Raw genomic sequence first — 20,506 nt, 5'->3', positions numbered from 1 at the left:
TGATTCATTTATTTATTCAACAAGTATGTAGTGAGCACTTACTAGAATACTAAATGCCATTGTGCTAAATGCTAGAAATAAAGCAGTGAGCAAAACAGACAAAAACCTGTCATGAACTATACTTTCTGGTGGGAGAGACAGAACTTGCCAACTTAAATGAATAACATACATAGTGTGTTAGATGGTGCTACAGAGAAAAACAAAGCAGAGCAGGAGGTGGTAAGATATGGTGGTCAAGGTTTGCAATTTTAGATAGTGTGGAAGAAAAGACTTGAAAGAATCGAGTGAGTAAACTCAGGATATCTGGGAGAGGAGCATTCTAGACAGACAGAACTGGAGATACAAATGTCCGGAGATGGAAACATACCTAGTATATTCAGTCAATAGCAAGGAAACCAGAGTGGTTGGATACAATGTGGACAATGCATTCTATTGGAGTGATTGGATCTGGGTGATGGAAGGAAATAGAATAGAATAGTAACCAATAAGATCATTTAGATAATGATGGGTATGAAGAGGGAGGAATGCATATCATACAGGATCTTGTAGGTCATTGGAAGAATTTTAGTTTTTATTCTGAAATGAGAAACCATTATGGGATTTTGATTCAAAGAGTAACATGGTACAACAGTTTTTAACAGGCTTATTCTGACTACTGTATTGCAAATAGGCAGAAGGAGGACATGGGCAAAATAGGGATACCAGTTAGGAGGTTACTGAATGTGCAAGGAAGAAAGTGATCAGATGCTGCTGATAACTAAAGTAGGATGGAACTGAGGAATGATCATTGGATATAGCAATGTAGAGATTATTGATGACCTCGATAAGAATAGTTTAATGATAGGAATTTAAAAGCCTTGTTGGAGTGAGGTCCAGAGGAACTGGAAGAGCGGAAGAGGAGGTAGCAAATATAAACTATTTCAAGGTGGCTTGGTGTAAAGAGGAGAGAAATAGGTTGGCTGCCAAGGAGTAAAGACAATTATTTTCTTTTTTTTTTTTTTGGAGACGGAGTCTCGCTCTGTCGCCCAGGCTGGAGTGCAGTGGTGCGTTCTCGGCTCACTACAAGTTCCGCCTCCCATGTTCACGCCATTCTCCTGCCTCAGTCTCCCGAGTAGCTGGGACTACAGGCACCCGCCACCATGCCCAGCTAATTTTTTTTGTATTTTTAGTAGAGACAGGGGTTTCACCGTGTTAGCCAGGATGGTCTCAATCTGCTGACCTCGTGATCTGCCCGCCTCAGCCTTCCAAAGGCCTGGGATTACAGGCGTGAGCCACTGCACCGGGCTAGAGAATTATTTTCTTTTTACTGAACTGGGAACATGTTTTTGTGTGGATGGATATGATCTAATAGATAAAGAAGATTGGTGATGCAGGAAGGAGAGTGAAAGAATTGCTGTAAGCAGAGAAGATGGGATATAATTTATAATTGGAGGGTTAGCCATAGCTAGGAGTACACGCAGTTCTTCCATAGTAACAGATGGTGGAGTCAGTGGGCACAGTTGCTGTGTAGATGTGATGGTGGGAGTTTGTGGAAGTTTTCTTATGCTTGCTTCTATTTTCTTAGTGAAATAAGACACAAGGTCATCAAATGAGATGAGGGATAAGGGAAAAGTAGTGGATGGTTTAAGGAGAAAGAAGGTATGAAATAATTATCTTGGAGAGTGTCAGAGTGAATCAACTAAAGAAATATGCTGTGATCACCATGATCATTAAATGCCCACTTAAAGTTAGTGATCATGAATTTAAAGTAAACTTGTCAGCATTGCCTGTATTCAGCTGCATATGCTGACATGGAGTAGGTAGAGAGTAGGATTTAAGCAGAGTTCTGATTTAGCCAGGCAGTATTATGAAGTAAGGTTAGGGCAAAGGAATCAGGAATATTTACAAGGGAATAATTATAATGGTTCATCATGGAATTTAAGTTGGGTTAGCAGGGCCATGGGGAAATGGGTAGAGGATAAAGAATAGTGAAAGGTAGTAAGTAGTAGCGCATGGTTAGATAAAGGATGGTTGGAGCTGAAATACTATAGAGAAGGATATCTCAGGATATATAAGATCTCTCTCAGATTCTCTGAATCTGGCCATTGCCTGCAATTTGAAGTTGTCGTAGTGATGTAACATAGCATCGTTTAAGTTTTAGAAACAAGTTATAAGTATACGAATTGTGAACTCCCTAGACAGTACCCAAATTTTAGTATTCTTACCTACATTATGGGCCTTGGGACTCTAAAAGGATTTTAATATTACTAAACGGAATTATATTTAACAACAGGAACTCTATTGAGTGTAATTTTTAAAAATTACTATTATTTAAAGGCCAGTGTTAAATGTGTACAAAGCAGCTTAGTATAGCAGGTAAGAGCATGGACCACTTAGATTCAACTCATGGCTTTGCTGTTTATTGGCAGTGTAATTATGACTAAGTTAACCTCTCTGTGCCTTAGTTTTCTGAGTCTGTAAAACAGGGAGTTTAATAATGGATACTCACAGGGTTGCTGTGATGATTATGAGTTAATTTATAGAAAGCACTTAAAATAGAGCCTGACACATAAAAGGACTACATTAGTGCTGCTGTAGCTGCTGTGGCTTATTAGGATTTATACTGAATTAATTCTAGTGTTGTTTTTTGCTTCTTTCCCAGACTAGCATCAGAGGTGCTATACAGAGTTAGTTGTCAATGAGTAGGGGAAAAGAGTTGAATATGTTGGTTATTTTAAAATTTATAGCAGAATGTGGACATAATAGACAAGAAATTTGCAATATTTACGTATTTGGAATTTTTTTAGAAATGAAAGGTGCTGTTTGAAGAAAAATGTAACTTTACCTACTTTTCACACTGTTCTGTTTTGAACAATGGCAGAAAACAGAGAGAGGCATTCTGAGTCATCTGACTGGATGAAGACTGTTCCAAGTTACAACCAAACAAATAGCTCCATGGACTTTAGAAATTATATGATGAGAGATGAGACTCTGGAACCACTGCCCAAAAACTGGGAAATGGCCTACACTGACACAGGGATGATCTACTTCATTGAGTAAGCAAATGTCTCTATCTCTTCTAATGTGCCCTAACACCTTGAGGATTGCCTAAGATTTTTTTAAACCCCATTTTGGACACAAACCTTTTTCAGAAGACTCATTTCTTTTTCTTTCTTTAAAAATAGTTTTCATAAAACTGACAGTTGATTTTTAATCTGATTTAATCTGACACTTCATTTTTATTTGACTTGAATAAAGGAATAGTGTATTTGACTTCTGGTTTTATAAGAGCAGGAGGATTAAAAACAGTTCATCACGAATGGTGAAAAATGTAAAGAATAAAGGGTATTTTGCTTTGCTTATTAAAAAACTTTTAGGTAGATTGTCCAGCTTAACGAGGATTTTGAGAATTGTCATCATGAGTAGGAACATATTATTATCTGAATTAAATATTTTCAGTCCTAGAGTTTGAGTTTGATGTGTTCAGGCAATATAGTTGAATGATGTAGAAAGAAAATATCACTTGATGTCAGAGTAATTGGTACAAACTGAAGTTCACAAAAAACACTACTTTTATGAGAAAGCACTATTAATATAGTATTTATAGAGATACTGATTACCACATGTATTAGATCAACCTAAAATTGTATGTTGTTTGTACTAGAGAATAATATTATGCAAATAATTATTGGAAGTTTTATCATGAAGAATTTTTATGTTCTCATGTAGCTGTAATTCTCATCTTAAAGTAATTTGCCCAAAGGTAGAATATTAATATAGTAAAGTTACAGAATATAACAATTAAATAGCGGTTAAAATATTTGGGTCTGGGTACTACACTTAAAGAACATATACTCAGAAATGAATTTGTAGTGGGGATCTTGAATCTGTTTCCTCAGATATTCGCAATTCCATCCCCTTCCAAAAGAGTGAGTGTCTTGCTATACCAAATAGGATTCTAGTTTTTAAAAGACTTTGGATGTGTAGCGTTCTTTTTACTATAGATTGCACATTATTGATGAGGTTATACATTTATATAAACATTCATGACCACAATGATGTAAAACAAGTACAACCAGGTGGTATATTCTTTACTGACAACTTTAAGGGGTTTGTTAAGGGAAATTTAGACTTTTGACCTTCATGCTGACTTTAGAGCTAAACCCCAAAATAAGGTGTAGAGTCGTTAGAAGTAGCTAAAATATCTTTAAAAACAGATTATGAGACATTTAATCTGATAGTACTTCACCTTGCAAACAGGGCTAAGTTAGTAAAGTAAAGGGGAGAAGAATTTATAAAAAGAAATCTTTTTATAGTTAAATATATTTAAATGGATTAAAGATCTAAACATAAGACCTGAAACTATAAAAAGGAAGAAAACACAGGGAAAAAGCTTTACGACATTGGATTTGTCAAGGACTTCTTAGATATAACACCAAAAGCACAGGAAACAAAAGCAAAAGTAGACACAAATGGACTACATCAAACTTTAAAATTTCTGCATAGCAAAGCAAACAATCAACAGATTGAAAAAGCAATATATAGAATAGGAGAAAATATTTATAAACCTTATATAATAAAGGGTTAATGTGTAGAATATAGTTAAATATTTGCTGCTAGATAAAGCTGTTTTGTTTGGTATAACCAATATGGTTGATCTGTATTACTGCTGCTGTTGAAAAATGCAACTGTAGGAAAATAATGTTCATGTAGAATAGCCCCTATGGATATTTCTTTTCATTAGAAAATGTTGGGTAAAATTTTAGCATATTGCCTACATCTGCTAATTTAGCAATAAAATTTTGGATCATCGGAACCTAAGTTAAGCTTTTCTCAAGTAGCAGTTTTTAGTTTGATTTAGCGAGGTATTTTTGTGTTGTTGTTATTGTTGTTGTTTCCTGACAATCTGTGTGGCTCCTAGGCCCCTGAGTTCTCATCCCTTTCATTTTTAAAATTTTTTCTCAGCAAAAAACTTTTAAGTTTGGGGAGATTATTTCTCTAATAGCATGAGTAATATAGACTTTCTAGAAACAATCTCACTTTTTTTTTACAGAAGTTAGCTATTATTCAGCATAGTTAAAAAGTGTTCTGGCCGGGTGCAGTGGCTCATGCCTGTAATCCCAGCACTTTGGGAGGCCAAGGAGGGCGGAGCATGAGGTCAGGAGATCGAGACCATCCTGCCTAACACAGCGAAACCTCGTCTCTACTAAAAATACAGAAAATTAGCTGGACGTGGTGGTGGGCACCTGTAGTCCCAGCTACTGGGGAGGCTGAGGCAGGAGAATGATGTGAATGCGAGAGGCGGAGCTTGCAGTGAGCCGAGATCGGGCCACTGCACTTCAGCCTGGGTGACAGAACGAGACTCCATCTCAAAAAATAAAAATAAATAAAAATAAAAAAAGTGTTTCTATTATATTCTACCAGCTAATATTATACCTGGCAATGGCTGCATAGCTCTGTAAGTAGCTCAGCAGTTAGAAAAGGTATAGAAGATATGATTAATTCCCTGAAACCTTATTGGCTTCATTTTCTAAGAGTGGTCAAGGTACAGATTAGTGAGTTTATCTCACGTTAAACACACTCAGGAAAAATAACTTGTTTACGTTCATTGTTACTAATTAATAACAGTTAATTACTTCAGTTAAGTATGACATTGTATTCCAATAATAACTTTAGACAAGAGAATCACTTGAGCCCAGGAGTTCAAGGCCAGCATGGCAACATAGCAAGGCCTCTCTACAAAAAAAATTTTTTCAGTTGTTGGGCATCGTGGCCCACCCCTGTAGTCACAGCTACTTGGAAGGCTGAAGCAGGAGGATCACTTGAGCCCGGGAAGTCAAGGCTGCAGTGAGCTGTGATTATGCCACTGCACTCCAGCCTGTGCAACAGAGCAAGACTCTATCTCAAAATAATAATAATAATAACAATAACTTTAATTTATGTTTTATTCCCTTCCTTTGTGTTTTCTTCCATGACTTTTTCTTTCTTTAATATCCTTGTATTTCAGATATTTAAACTAACACTGTTTGTCCACTGAGCAATGAGATAGTTTTGTTTTTTGTTTGGGCATTAGTATCTGCTGCATGGTGACCTGGTCTGAAACTAACTGACTATGACATTTAATGAAATTAAACAGATACTGCTCTCTAAAGTCATCTTTGGCCTATATCATAAAATGAAGCCAGGAGCAGGATATTTTTATTCTTCCCTTTTTTCCCTGTGTGGATCATGCTGATGAAAACTTAGTTTTGTAGAGCAGAATTTATACCTGTTGCTTTTACTTGCATGTGGCAGAAACAGCCACTTTAAAACTCTTTATTTTATTCTCTTTTATTTTAAAGAGTCCCTGATGGCTGGGGCTCTATCTGATTGTTTATTTATCTTTATATTCCAACTCCCAGCACAGTACCTACATATCACAGGCATGCAAGAAATATAGTACTTTTTGAAGGGAAGGAGGAAGGAGTTCAGCCAGTGAGCAAACAAGGTTCAGTGCAGTATTGTTGGCTAGATAATGCACAGTATGTGGCTGTGCGCCCACCTTTTGAAACATTTTTAACTGCTTAAATAGTGTCTGTTATTCCATACTTGGCATTTTAGGCCTTCTCTAAAGTCTTGATTCTCAAGTTAGTGCCTTAACATTACCATTCCTTTATGGAAATTTTGAAGTAGACTGAGAACAATAGGGTTAATGAATGAATCTGAGGAATACAAATGGTGCTCTAGGAGATTAATGTTCAACCATCATATACCTTTTAGTCACTTTTAATCTTTACTTTTGAAATAATTTTCTCCTCCTTTATTTTACTGTTTCTAATTAAAATTTTTATTCCACAGCCACAATACCAAGACCACCACCTGGTTGGATCCTCGTCTTTGTAAGAAAGCCAAAGCCCCTGAAGACTGTGAAGATGGAGGTAGAGATTCAGAAACTTATTCTATCATACTTATTCTCTTAATCCTTTCTTGCTCTTCTTGCTCCAGTAGTGGGTTTTCCAAAACCCTAAACAAACCATAATGTACACAAGCAAAAAAGCAGTGGGTGGATATCATAATCAACTGACTGTGGTAATTACATCATTACATCTAACTTTATGAGAGATTTCATTTCTTTTTCAGGATTACGTAACTCTCTATAAAAACAACAACAACAACAACAACAATAAAATACATTTGCCCTTTCGTTGACATCTGTCCTGAAGACAGACTTTTAAAATTCTAAATAAATATTTAAAAATTAGGCACATCCTCAACCATAAGCTAGGTTTATCATGTCTTTTGAAGTTTTTAAAGTATACTTAATTTAGTATACATTACAGTAGATATGCAAGTATCTATAGCTATTCCTTAGCCATTTACAGCAGCAGTAGAAATTCAATGAAAGTCTTTAATATAGGCCCCACACATTTACACACTTACTTTTTACTGCTTAAAGGAAAAATTATTTCTCTAAGAATCATCAGATAATAGTACTTATCTGTCTTATATATTATAGATTACATTTAACAGTATAGTTTTGAGCTGGGTGTGGTGGCACATACCTGTAGTCCTAGCTATATGGGGAGCTGAAATGGGAGGATTGCTTGAGCCCAAGAGTTTGAGATCACAGTGAGCTGTGATCATGCCGCTGCACTCCAGCCTGGGCAACAGAGAGACCCTGTCTCTGAAAATTCATAAATAAACAAAGTTTTAAAAAGAGTAGAGTTCTGTAAATAAGTATAGAATTTATTCCTCCAAAATTATTTGCGATGTCTTTACTTTTGCAAATGAATAAAATTTGCATTTGTTTTGTATTACTAATCAGAAACTACATATTAATTGGTTTTTTAAAATAAGTGGCATAAAATGAGGCTCACAATAGTCCTCCTTGTATTGAAGTCCAATTTATAAAAAGAAATTAAACAAAATTTCCACATATATTGTTCAGCATGATTATAAGGGTTATTAAGAGTTTTCTAGGAAGAAGCAATCGGAAAATGGAATTGTTTAAAATTCTCTCTACAGTGGCATCAAAAAAGTTAGATAGCTTGGAACAAATCTTCTGAACAGTGTGCAAGCTCTCAACACTAAAAACTACAAAACATAATTGAAAGACTTTAAGGAAGACAAAATAATTGATAAGAGGCTGGTGACATGGTGGCTCATGCCTGTAATCACAGGCATGGTGGATGGATCACTTGAGCCCAGGAGTTCAAGACTAGCCTGGGCAACAGGGTGAAACCTGTCTCTACGAAAAATACAAAAACTCACTGGGTGTCGTAGCATGCACCTGTAGTCCCAGCTACTCGGGAGGCTTGAGGTGAGAAGATCGCTTGAGCCCAGGAGGTTGAGGCTGCTGTAAGCCGTGATCACGCCACTGCACTCCAGCCTGGGTGACAGAGTGAGACCCCGTCTCAAAATACTAATAATAACAATAATAATAATAATAATAATAATAATAATAATTGACAAGATATATTATGTTCATTAGCCAAAGAACCTTAAAAGAAAAATACAAAGTTGGAAGACATAGGGTACCAGATTTGAAGACTTATTTTAGAGCTACAGTGATAAAGACAGTTTGGCATTAGCATAAGGATAGATAAATAGATCAGTGGAAGAAAATAGAGAGTCTAGAAATCAAAACACATGTATATAGTCACTTTATTTTCAACCAAGGTGCCAACTGATATGGAAAAATGAACGTCAACTATACCTCACTTCATACAAACAGTTAATTTCAGATGAATCAAAGACCTAAGCATAAAAGCTATAACCACAAAGCTTTTGGAAGAAAATATAGGAGAGTGTCTTCATGATGTCAGAATTGGCAAAGACTGCTTAAGCAGGCCACAAAAAATATGAACCATAGAAGAAAAAATTAATATTTTGCATGTAATATAAACTTTAAATTTCTCTTCATCAAAAGATACCATTGAAAAATGAATAGACAAAGTCACAGACTTTGCAATATATATTTGCCAAAGGAATTAAATTCCGAATTTATAAGAACTGTTTACAATTCAATAATATTGCCAAATTTTAAAATGGGCAAAATATTTTAATAAACATTTTACCAAAGAAAATATGTAAACAGCCCATAAAAACATGAAAAGATATGAAAAATTATTAGTCATTAGGTGTTTTGCAAATTAAAACCACAGTAATCTACTGCTTTACACCCACTAGAATGCCTATAACAAAAAAAAAAAAACCAGATGGTAACTAATCTAACTAATCTTGGGGAGGATATGGAGAAACAGTAACCCTTGTACATTGCTGTGCCATTGAAAAATGGTATAGCCAGTTTGGAGAACAGTTTGGCAGTTTCTTAAAAGGTTAAATATAAATTTACCATATGACCTAGTAATTTTTCTCCTGGGTATCTACCCAAGAGGATGAAAATAAAAGTCCTCATAAAGACTTGCATGCAAATATTCATAGCAGCACTATTCATAATAGCCAAAAAGTGGAAACAACCCAACTGTCCATTAACCAATGAGTAGATAAATAAAATGTGCTCTAACCTACAATGGAATACTATTGAGCAATAAAAAGAAACAAAATACTATACATGCTATATGTGTGAACCTCAAAAACCTGCTAAGTGAAAGAAATTAGACAAAATAGGCTACATATTATATGGTTCTATTTGTATGAAATGTCCGGAATAGGCAAATCTGTGGAAACAGAAAATAGGTTGGTGGTTGCCTTGGGCTAAGGGTAAAAATAGAGATTTAACTGTTAACAGCATGAGGAATCTTATTGGAGTTATGAAGACATTTTAAAACTGGATTGTGGTAACGGTTGTACAACTCCGTAAATTATTAAAAATTATTGAACTGTATACTTAAAACAGATGAATCGTGTATGTAAATTATACCTCAATAAAGTGGTTTTTATAATGGCCAAAGGATTTATGCACTTCACAAAAGAAAATAAAAGAAGAGTCAAGAAGAACATGAAGAGGTGCTTATCATTAGTTATCACTACAATGAGATACCATCAACACCCACTACAAGGGCTAGAAATACCATCTACATCCTTTAGAAAGACTAAAGTACACTGACGCTCAGCAGAAACCTTACATGCCAGAAGGGATTGGAGTCCTATCTTTAACCACCTTAAACAGAGTAAGTGTCAGCCAAGAATTTTGTATCCAGCAATACTGAGTTTCATAAATGAAGGAGAAATAAAGTATTTTTCAGACAAGTAAATGTTGAGGGAATTTTACACTACCAGATCAGCCCTACAAGATATGGTAAAAGGAGTTCTAAATCTTGAAACAAAAAGTTGATATGCACCAGAATAGAACCTCTTGAAAGCATAAAACTCACAGGACTGCCGGACACACACAGTGGCTCACGCCTGTAATCCCAGCACTTTAAGAGGCTGTGGTGGGTGGATAATGAGTTCAGGAGTTCGAGACCACCCTTACCAACGTGGTGAAACCCCGTCTCTACTAAAAATACAAAAGTTAACCTGGCATGGTGGCGGGCACCTGTACTCCCAGCTACTCAGGAGGCTGAGGCAGGAGAATTGCTTGAACCTAGGAGGTGGAGGTTGCAGTTAGCCGAGATTGCACCACTGCACTCCAGCCTGGGTGATAGAGCAAGACTCTACCCACCACCCCCCACGCCCCACCCCAAAAAATATACAGGACCTATAAAACAATAGCCCAGTGAAGAAAACAAAGTACTAGGTAACCGTCAACATGATGACTGTAATAGTACCTTGTATCTCAATATTAATGTTGAATGTAAATGGTCTAAATGCTCACTTGAAAGAAAAAATCGGCAGAATGGATAAAAATTCACAAACCAAATAGCTGCTGTCTTCAAGAGATTCATCTAACACGTAAGGATTCCTATAGACTCAAGGTAAAATAGTGGAAAAGATATTTCACACAAATGGAAACCCAAAGTGAGCAGGAGTAGCTATTGGTATGTCAGGGAAAACAGATTTTAAAGCAAAAACAGTTAAAAAAAAGACAAGGTCATTATACAATGATAAAATGATCAATTTAACAAGAAGGTATTGAAATACTAAATATATATACACCTAACTCTAGAGCCCCCCGATTCATGAAACAATTGCTATTAGACCTAAGAAAGGAGATACCAACACAATAATAGTAGGAGACTTCAATACTTCACTGACATCACTAGATAGATAATTGGAGCAGTAAATCAGCAAACACTGGACTTAAACTACTCTCTAGAACAAATAAACCTGACAGATATTTACAGAACATTCTACCTAAGAACTGCAGAATATATATTCTTCTCATCAGCACATGGAACATTCTGCAAAATAGACCATATGATAGGCCACAAAACAAGTCTCAATAAATTTTTAAAACTCAAAATCATATAAAGTATCTTCTCAGACCACAGTGGAATAAAACTAGAAATCAACTCCTAAAGGAACCCTAAAAACTATACAAATGCATGGAAATTCAACAGTCTGCTCCTAAGTGATTTCTGGGTTAAGAATGAAATCAAGATGGAAGTGTTAAAATTATTTGAAATGAGTGATATTAGTGACATAAGTTATCAAAACCTCTGAGATACAGCAAGGCAGTGCTGAGAGGAAAGTTTATAGCACAAATTGCTACATCAAAAAGTCTGAAATATCACAAATTGACAACGTAGTATCACACCTCAAGGAACTAGAGAAACAAAAACAAACCCAAAGTTAGTGGAATAAAAGAAATAACAAAAGATCAGAGCAGAATTAAATGAAACTGAAACAAACAAAAACAGTGGGCCAGATACAGTGGCTCATGTCTGTAATCCTAGCACTTTAGGAGGCCAAGGCAGGTAGATTACTTGGGAGTTTGAGATCAGCCTAAACAACATGGTGAAACCCTATTTCTACAAAAAATACACAAATTAACCAGGTATGTTGGTACCCACCTGTGGTCCCAGCTACTCCAGAGGCTGAGGTAGGAGGATTACTTGAGCCCAGGAGGCAGAGGTTGCAGTTAGACGAGACTGTCCCACTGCACTCCAGTCTGGGAAGCAGAATGAGATTGTCTCAAAAAATAAAAGAAAAGTCGAAGTGTGTGTGTGTGTGTGTGTGTGTGTGTGTGTGTGTGTGTGTATACACATATATATACATGTACACATACATAGAAGATCAAAGAGACAAAAAGCTGGTTATTTGAAAAAGATATACAAAATTTGTAGACCATTAGCTAGATTAACCAAGAAGAGAAAAAATTCAAATAAGCTCAGTGAAAATGGAGACATTACAACAAACACCACAGAAATACAAAAGATAATTTGAGGCTACTATGAATACCTCTATGCATACAAAGTAGAAAATCTAGAGGACTAGATAAATTCATGGAAACATACAACCCTCCTAGCTTAAATCAGGAATAAACAGAAATCCTGAACCAATAACTAGCAGTGAGATTGAATCAGTAATTTTAAAATTGCCAACAACAACAACAACAAAAAGCCCGAGGCCAAATGGATTTACAGCCAAATTCTACCAGACATTCAAAGAATAATTGGTATCAATCCTACTGAAACTATTCCAAAAGATTGAGAAAGAGGGAATCCTGTCTAACTCTTTCTATGAAGCCAGTATCACCATGATACCAAAACCAGGGAAGGACATAACAAAAAAATAAAACTACAGACCAGTATCCCTGATGAACATGGAAAGAAAGACCCCGGAAGCAAGTGCAACAAAAACAAAAATAAATGGGGCCTAATTAAACAAAAAAGCTTCTACGCAGCAAAAGAAATAATCATAAGAGGAAACTGACAACCTTCAGAATGGGAGAAAATATTTGCAAATTATGCATCTGACAAAGGACCAATATCCAGAATCTACAAGGAACTTAAATCAGAAAAATTAATAAATAAAACCCACCAAATAATGCCACCAAAAAGTAAAAAGTAGACAAATTACATGAATTGACATATCTCAAAAGAAGATATACAAATGGCCAACAAACATATGAAAAAAAAATGCTCAGCATCACTAATCATCAGAGAAATGTAAATTTAAACCACAATGAGATACCACCTTATTCCAGCCAGAGTGGCTATCATTAAAAAGTCAAAAAGCAATAGATGTTGGCATGGGTGTGGTGAAAAGAGAATACTTATACACTGCTGGTTGGAATGTAAATTAGTACAGCCTCTATGGAAAACAGTATGGAGCATTCTTAAAGAACTAAAATTAGATCTGCCATTTGATCTGGGAATCCCACTCCTGGGTACCTATCTGAAGAAAAAGAAGTCATTATATCAAAAACTCACCTGCTTATGTATGTCTATCATAGCATAATTCATAATTGCAAACATATGGAACCAACTTAGGAACCAACCTAAGTACCCATCAAATGATGAGTGGATAAATAAAATGTGGTATTGCCAGATGTGGTGGCTCACACCTGGAATCCCAATACTTTGGGAGGCTGAGGTGGGCAGATCACAAGGTCAAGAGATCAAGACCATCCTGCCCAACATGGTGAAACCCCATCTCTACTAAAAATACAAAAATTTGCTGGGCATGGTGGTGCACACCTGTAATCCCAGCTACTCGGGAGGCTGGGGCAGGAGAATCACTTGAACTTGGGAGGTGGAGGTTGCGGTGAGCCGAGGTCATATCACTGCACTCCAGCCTGGTGACAGAGTGAGGCTCCATCTCAAAAAAAACAAAAAGGAAAATGTGGTGTGTATATATATATATACACACACACACACCCCCCACGAAATACTACTCAGCCATGAAAAAGAATGAAATAATGTCTTTTGCAGCAACTTGGATGGAGCTGGAGGCCATTATTCTAAGTGACTCAGTAATGGAAAACCAAATACTATATGTTCTCACTTATAAGTGGGAGCTAAGCTATGGGTACACAAGTATGTACCAAGTGTGGGTACACCCATTACTTGGGTGATGGGTGCACTAAAATCTCAGACTTCACCACTATACAGTTCATCCATGTAACTAAAAACCACTTATACCCCAATATAAATATACATATAATATATATATTATATATGTAATATTATTTTTATATATAGTAAAATAAATATGCTGACAATACCGAAGATTAATGAGATTTTAGAGCAACTAGTGTTTTCATGTATTGTGAGTGGGGGCACAAAATTACCTGAACATTTTTTAGAACTTTTGACGGTTTCCTATGAAGTAATATCTAAAGAGAAATGAAAACATATGTTCCCCAAAAGACTTAACTAGAATGATTATGACAGCCTTTCTCTTAATAGCTCAAACCTGGAAACATCCCAAATATCTATCAAGAAGAGAATGGATAAACCATTTGTGGTATATTCATGCAATAAAACACTACTCATGAGTCAAAAGAAAAAAGTGTTGATAACAATCAACAACATGGATGAGTTTCAGAAACATGTTGTAAAAGAAGCCAGACACAAAAGAGTAGGTTCTTAATTATTCATTATTTAAAGCTTGAGAACAGACAAAACTCATGTGTGGTAATAGAAATCAGAAAATGATTGGGGAGAGTAGAAGTGGGGTAAAGTGAGATAATTCCCTGGAATGCTGTATTCTCCATCTCAATTGAGGTGACAGTTACACAGGCATATCCAATTGCCAAAACCCACTTTTTATAATTGAACAAGCACTCGATTTTTTTTCTTTCCCCAAGACGGGGTTGTGCTCTGTCACCCAGGCTGGAGTGCAGTGGCGCGATCTTGGCTCACTGCAACCTCTGCCTCCTAGTTTCAAGTAATTCTTCTGCCTCAACCTCCCAAGTAGCTGGGACTATTGGCAGGTGCCACCGTGCCCAGCTAATTTTTGTATTTCTAGTAGAGACGGGGTTTCACCATATTGGCCAGGCTGATCTTGAACTCCTGACCTCGTGATCCGCCTGCCTCGGCCTCCCACAGTTCTAAGATTATAGGCATTAGCCACTGCACCCAGTCAGATTTTTTTTTTACCATTAAAAGGGCACTTAAGAGTTGTGCATTTTATTGTTTGTAAATTATACCTCAATTATTATTCTTTTTTTGAGACGGAGTCTGTCTCTGTCGCCCAGGCTGGAGTGCAGTGGCGCAATCTTTGCTCACTGCAGCCTCTTCCTCCTGGGTCCATAGTAAGTCCCTTCTTATGGTGAAATCAGCCATTCTAAAGGCAAACTAGAATATATAATACTATAGAAGTTGACTTTTTTGATTGTGAGCATGGTATTTGTCTTCTAGAGCATGTCCCTTTTACTGGCTTCCATTCTTTTTCCTGGTCCCTAATTGTTTCAGTTCAGCCTTTTCTTGTTTTCTTTTGTAGAAAGTATTTATTCTCATAGCTTTATCAGTTTACTATAGCCTGCTCCATTATCAAAATCTCTAGTATCGTCCTTTGTTCTGAATTATATTTCTGTTTCCTCTTGCTTTTGAGTCTTTGTTTTGATTTCCCTACTAATACTTCAAATAAGCTTATTTAAAACTAAATTGACATCTTTCTCCTAACACCACCCCGTCCCTCTTTCTGTCATATAGGTACCATTCTCATAATGATCTATGCCAAAATCTTTGCAATTATTTTTACCTGTTCCTCTCTTCTTACTCTACTTCCTGATTTAGTTTTCATGTCCTCTTGCTTTTTCTTTTTTCTCTTTTTGCCAATATATTACTATGCAAAAGTTTCAACATATAGGAAAATGAAAAGAATCTTACAGTGAACATACATATGCCCACCACTAGGATATTACAATTAACATTTTGCTACATTTGCTTCTTCACATGATTATTTATTTATTCTTTCTCTATCTGTGCTTTTTCTTTTATATCTTCCTTTCCATTCTTCTAATCACTACACACTTGGATTATTCTTGGTCTTTCTTCCTCCAGTTATTTCTCTCTGTTTAATATATCTTTTATGCCAGTGGTTTCCAAAATGATCATACTCAAACTATCTACTGGTAACCAGTAGAAAATATTAGAACTAATTTTTCATAATGTTGTTACTGAAAGAAAAAGAAACAAACTAAGCTTCACTACTATTTTACATACAGATTGGTAATGGCATTCTTACTGATTCCATATGTCGGATTATCGCAGACTCTAACCAGAGTGCCTTGAGGGAGGAATGGGTGTGACACCTTTGCTCTTTTTTCAAGGACACTGTGAAATTTTACAGTTGATTTGTGCCCAGTTAAGTGGATTTATAGACTTGTTATATAGTTTTTAAACTAATCTCACATAAAATGGAAATGCCACTTTAAAAGATTTCTACAAAAACACTACTGATTGAAGATAATACAAATATGCAAACCCAGACTAATAGCAAGAAAGTGGAAGAGCTGATACTGTTTGTGTGCCATATATGACCGTATATGAACTTTTTTCAACTTCATCAAGGTAAAATCATAATTGTTTATTTAATCACCTCCTTTAAAAACATCTATTTTTGTATATGTTTTATTATATACATATTAGAAGAGGGGCAGATGTCAGATTTTTTACTAAAAAGGCTGCATGATCAAAAAACTTTGGAGATACTATGTAAGACCAAATTAATCTTTCTAAAACTAATTTTCTAACTGTCTCTCCCTTACTGTCCATTGTCAGCAGAATAAAGTCCAGACTTCTTGGTTAAGTATTAAAGATTTTTTATAATTGAATCATATTCCATATTTATTTTTCAAAGTATTCTCATGTCATAAATCTGACATATTTTTGTCTTTGCCATATACCCATTTCTTCTGCCAGGAACCAGTCTTGTTTCCAGTGTCTCCCTGGCTCATACCTATTATCCTTCTAAGCTCCAGTCTAAACTATAATTTCTTTGTAGCCCCTTCTGTCATTTTCTTGCAAGTCAGAAGTAGATGTTGTCTCTTCTGTGCTCAGTAGTACTATATGACATGTCTCTCTTGTAGCACTTATATTGCATTGTAACTAGATACCATACTCAGAGTAGTGATTTTTGACACATTCATCTGTATATATCTTTTCAGTAGAGACTTGAATGTTTGAAAAGAGGGAATAGAGGAAAGGAGGGAAGAAGGGAAAAGGAAGAGAAAGAAAGAGAAAAAAGGAAAGAAGCTACTCTATCCTCCAGATTATTTTGGTCGCCCTTTTGGAAATACTTTTTAATCTCTATGAGGCTTTGAGGGGCCAATAAATAATAAGCCTGTCTTCATTCACCAGTTTGTAGTCAATAGAGAAATAAGACACCAGAGACAGATAGATTAAGTCAGAATGCCAGTGAATGAATGTTAGCCCTGCATGTACATGGCCTTGCTGTTGTTTTATCCCTGCAGAGGGAGACATAAATACTTAGTCTTTGGCCTGTGTGTTCAACTGCAAGCCTACTCCCAATGGGCAGACATGGCAGAGAACAGACTAGAATACACCTCTGCAGGCAGGCTGTTAACCAAAACTAAGAGAACTCAAGAGTCCCTGAGGCAAGCATATTGAGTACATTGCGTAAAACTCCCCAGTCAGATAAGACGTTCTTTCTTCCTTGGGGAAGAAAGTGAGGGGGCTCCGAGAAACTGGAAACGTTCCTCCCATTCTTTATTCTCTAAGGAATTTGAATAATTGGGTGAACATTTCCCCCTAGTGCTCTTTACATTAAGGCTGAACATGTGTCTTGGTTGACCCAGGACTAACCCAGCTTATTCCTGTTGTCCCAGCATAATTATTAATAGTATCACCTTTTATTCTCAAAAGTGGACAGTACATTTTATGATGATCCTAAGTATATTTTTCTTAAAATAGAACGATCAAAATTGCATTTGGTATTCTAGGAATGTTTGAAACTCTTTAATAAGGGCTATTCTCCCATCTACACACTGGGTGCACCTTTTTAACATTGCCTATACTGATCTTGGAGGGAGCCTGCAATTTAGAACTTCGAGTCTATTTGTTTTATGCTCAGCCAGACTTTACCACTTTCTCTCTACAGTTTGTCTCCCCACTCAGTAGGGGGAAAATAGCCCCACAGAAGACTATTTTCAGGATGAACTATATCTGATTCATATTAGTATTCTCTGCAGTGCTTTGCACAGAGTAGATGCTGAAAATAGAAGAATAATATTTTAAATGTAGGTTTTATAGTTTAAGATATTGTTTATAGTCAGGTAGCGTGATGCTTCCAGCTTTGTTCTTTTGACTTAGGATTTTCTTGGAGATGTGGGCTCTTTTTTGGTTCCATATGAACTTTAAAGCAGTTTTTTCCAATTCTGTGAAGAAACTCATTGGTAGCTTGATGGGGATGGCATTGAATCTATAAATAACCTTGGGCAGTATGGCCATTTTCACGATATTGATTCTTCCTATCCATGAGCATGGTATGTTCTTCCATTTGTTTGTGTCCTCTTTGATTTCACTGAGCAGTGGTTTGTAGTTCTCCTTGAAGAGGTCCTTTACATCCCTTGTAAGTTGGATTCCTAGGTATTTTATTCTCTTTGAAGCAATTGTGAATGGAAGTTCATTCATGATTTGGTTCTCTGTTTGTCTGTTACTGGTGTATAAGAATGCTTGTGATTTTTGCACATTAATTTTGTATCCTGAGACTTTGCTGAAGTTTCTTATCAGCTTAAGGAGATTTTGGGCTGAGACAATGGGGTTTTCTAAATATACAATCATGTCACCTGCGAAGAGGGACAATTTGACTTCTTCTTTTCCTAACTGAATCCCCTTGATTTCTTTCTCTTGCCTGATTGCCCTAGCCAGAACTTCCAACACTATGTTGAATAGGAGTGGTGAGAGAGGGCATCCCTGTCTTGTGCCAGTTTTCAAAGGGAATTTTTCCAGTTTTTGCCCATTGAGTATGATATTGGCTGTGGGTTTGTCATAAATAGCTCTTATTATTTTGAGGTACGTTCCATCAATACCGAATTTATTGAGCGTTTTTAGCATGAAGGGCTGTTGAATTTTGTCAAAAGCCTTTTCAAACTATACTACAAGGCTACAGTAACCAAAACAGCATGGTACTGGTACCAAAACAGAGATATAGACCAATGGAACAGAACCGAGTCCTCAGAAATAATACCACACATCTACAGCCATCTGATCTTTGACAAACCTGACAAAAACAAGAAATGGGGAAAGGATTCCCTATTTAATAAATGGTGCTGGGAAAATTGGCTAGCCATAAGTAGAAAGCTGAAACTGGATCCTTTCCTTACTCCTTATACGAAAATTAATTCAAGATGGATTAGAGACTTAAATGTTAGACCTAATACCATAAAAACCCTAGAGGAAAACCTAGGTAGTACCATTCAGGACATAGGCATGGGCAAAGACTTCATGTCTAAAACACCAAAAGCAACGGCAGCAAAAGCCAAAATTGACAAATGGGATCTAATTAAACTAAAGAGCTTCTGCACAGCAAAAGAAACTACCATCAGAGTGAACAGGCAACCTACAGAATGGGAGAAAATTTTTGCAATCTACTCATCTGACAAAGGGCTAATATCCAGAACCTACAAAGAACTCAAACAAATTTACAAGAAAAAAGACAAACAACCCCATCAAAAAGTGGGCAAAAGATATGAACAGACATTTCTCAAAAGAAGACATTCATACAGCCAACAGACACATGAAAAAATGCTCATCATCACTGGCCATCAGAGAAATGCAAATCAAAACCACAATGAGATACCATCTCACACCAGTTAGAATGGCGATCATTCAAAAGTCAGGAAACAAGAGGTGCTAGAGAGGATGTGGAGAAATAGGAACACTTTTACACTGTTGGTGGGATTGTAAACTAGTTCAACCATTATGGAAAACAGTATGGCAATTCCTCAAGGATCTAGAACTAGATGTACCATATGACCCAGCCATCCCATTACTGGGTATATACCCAAAGGATTATAAATCATGCTGCTCTAAAGACACATGCACACGTATGTTTATTGCGGCACTATTCACAATAGCAAAGACTTGGAATCAACCCAAATGTCCATCAGTGACAGACTGGATTAAGAAAATGTGGCACATATACACCATGGAATACTATGCAGCCATAAAAAAGGATGAGTTTGTGTCCTTTGTAGGGACATGGATGCAGCTGGAAACCATCATTCTTAGCAAACTATCACAAGAACAGAAAACCAAACACCGCATGTTCTCACTTATAGGTGGGAACTGAACAATGAGATCACTTGGGCTCGGGAAGGGGGACATCACACACCGGGGCCTATCATGGGGAGTGGGGAGAGGGGAGGGATTGCATTGGGAGTTATACCTGATGTAAATGACGAGTTGATGGGTGCTGATGAGTTGATGGGTGCAGCACACCAACATGGCACAAGTATACATATGTAACAAACCTGCACGTTATGCACATGTACCCTAGAACTTAAAGTATAATAATAAATAAATTTTAAAAATAAAAATAAATAAATAAAAAGATACTGTTTACATTCTGCTGAACATTTAAGATCTTCTAGAAAGACCTTACAGTTTCTAAAACATGTCCTTTTCTTCCCAGTCTTCTGATATTCTGAACCCAGCTGTGTATTCAAATACAGTGTAAGGACACAGCTTGAACAGCTTGGTTTAATTGATGTACATTTTATCTTCTATTC

General features: G+C 36.4%; 1 protein-coding gene across 4 annotated transcripts in view; it reads left to right on the top strand.

Annotated features, from left to right (window-relative positions):
* MAGI3 (membrane associated guanylate kinase, WW and PDZ domain containing 3) overlaps positions 1–20,506 on the top strand; it is a 287,292-nt gene that overhangs the window by 194,946 nt on the left and 71,840 nt on the right. For all 4 annotated transcript variants that reach the window (XM_007977516.3, XM_007977515.3, XM_007977520.3 and 1 more), the window contains 2 exons: positions 2,861–3,035; positions 6,817–6,896. In XM_007977516.3, coding sequence (XP_007975707.3) covers positions 2,861–3,035; positions 6,817–6,896 — 255 coding nt within the window. The remainder of the gene's footprint in view (positions 1–2,860; positions 3,036–6,816; positions 6,897–20,506) is intronic.

Source organism: Chlorocebus sabaeus, chromosome 20, assembly GCF_047675955.1.
Source record: "Chlorocebus sabaeus isolate Y175 chromosome 20, mChlSab1.0.hap1, whole genome shotgun sequence".
Taxonomy (NCBI): domain Eukaryota; kingdom Metazoa; phylum Chordata; class Mammalia; order Primates; family Cercopithecidae; genus Chlorocebus; species Chlorocebus sabaeus.
Note: the sequence above shows the minus strand (reverse complement) of the source record. Positions and strands in the feature narration are given on the sequence as shown.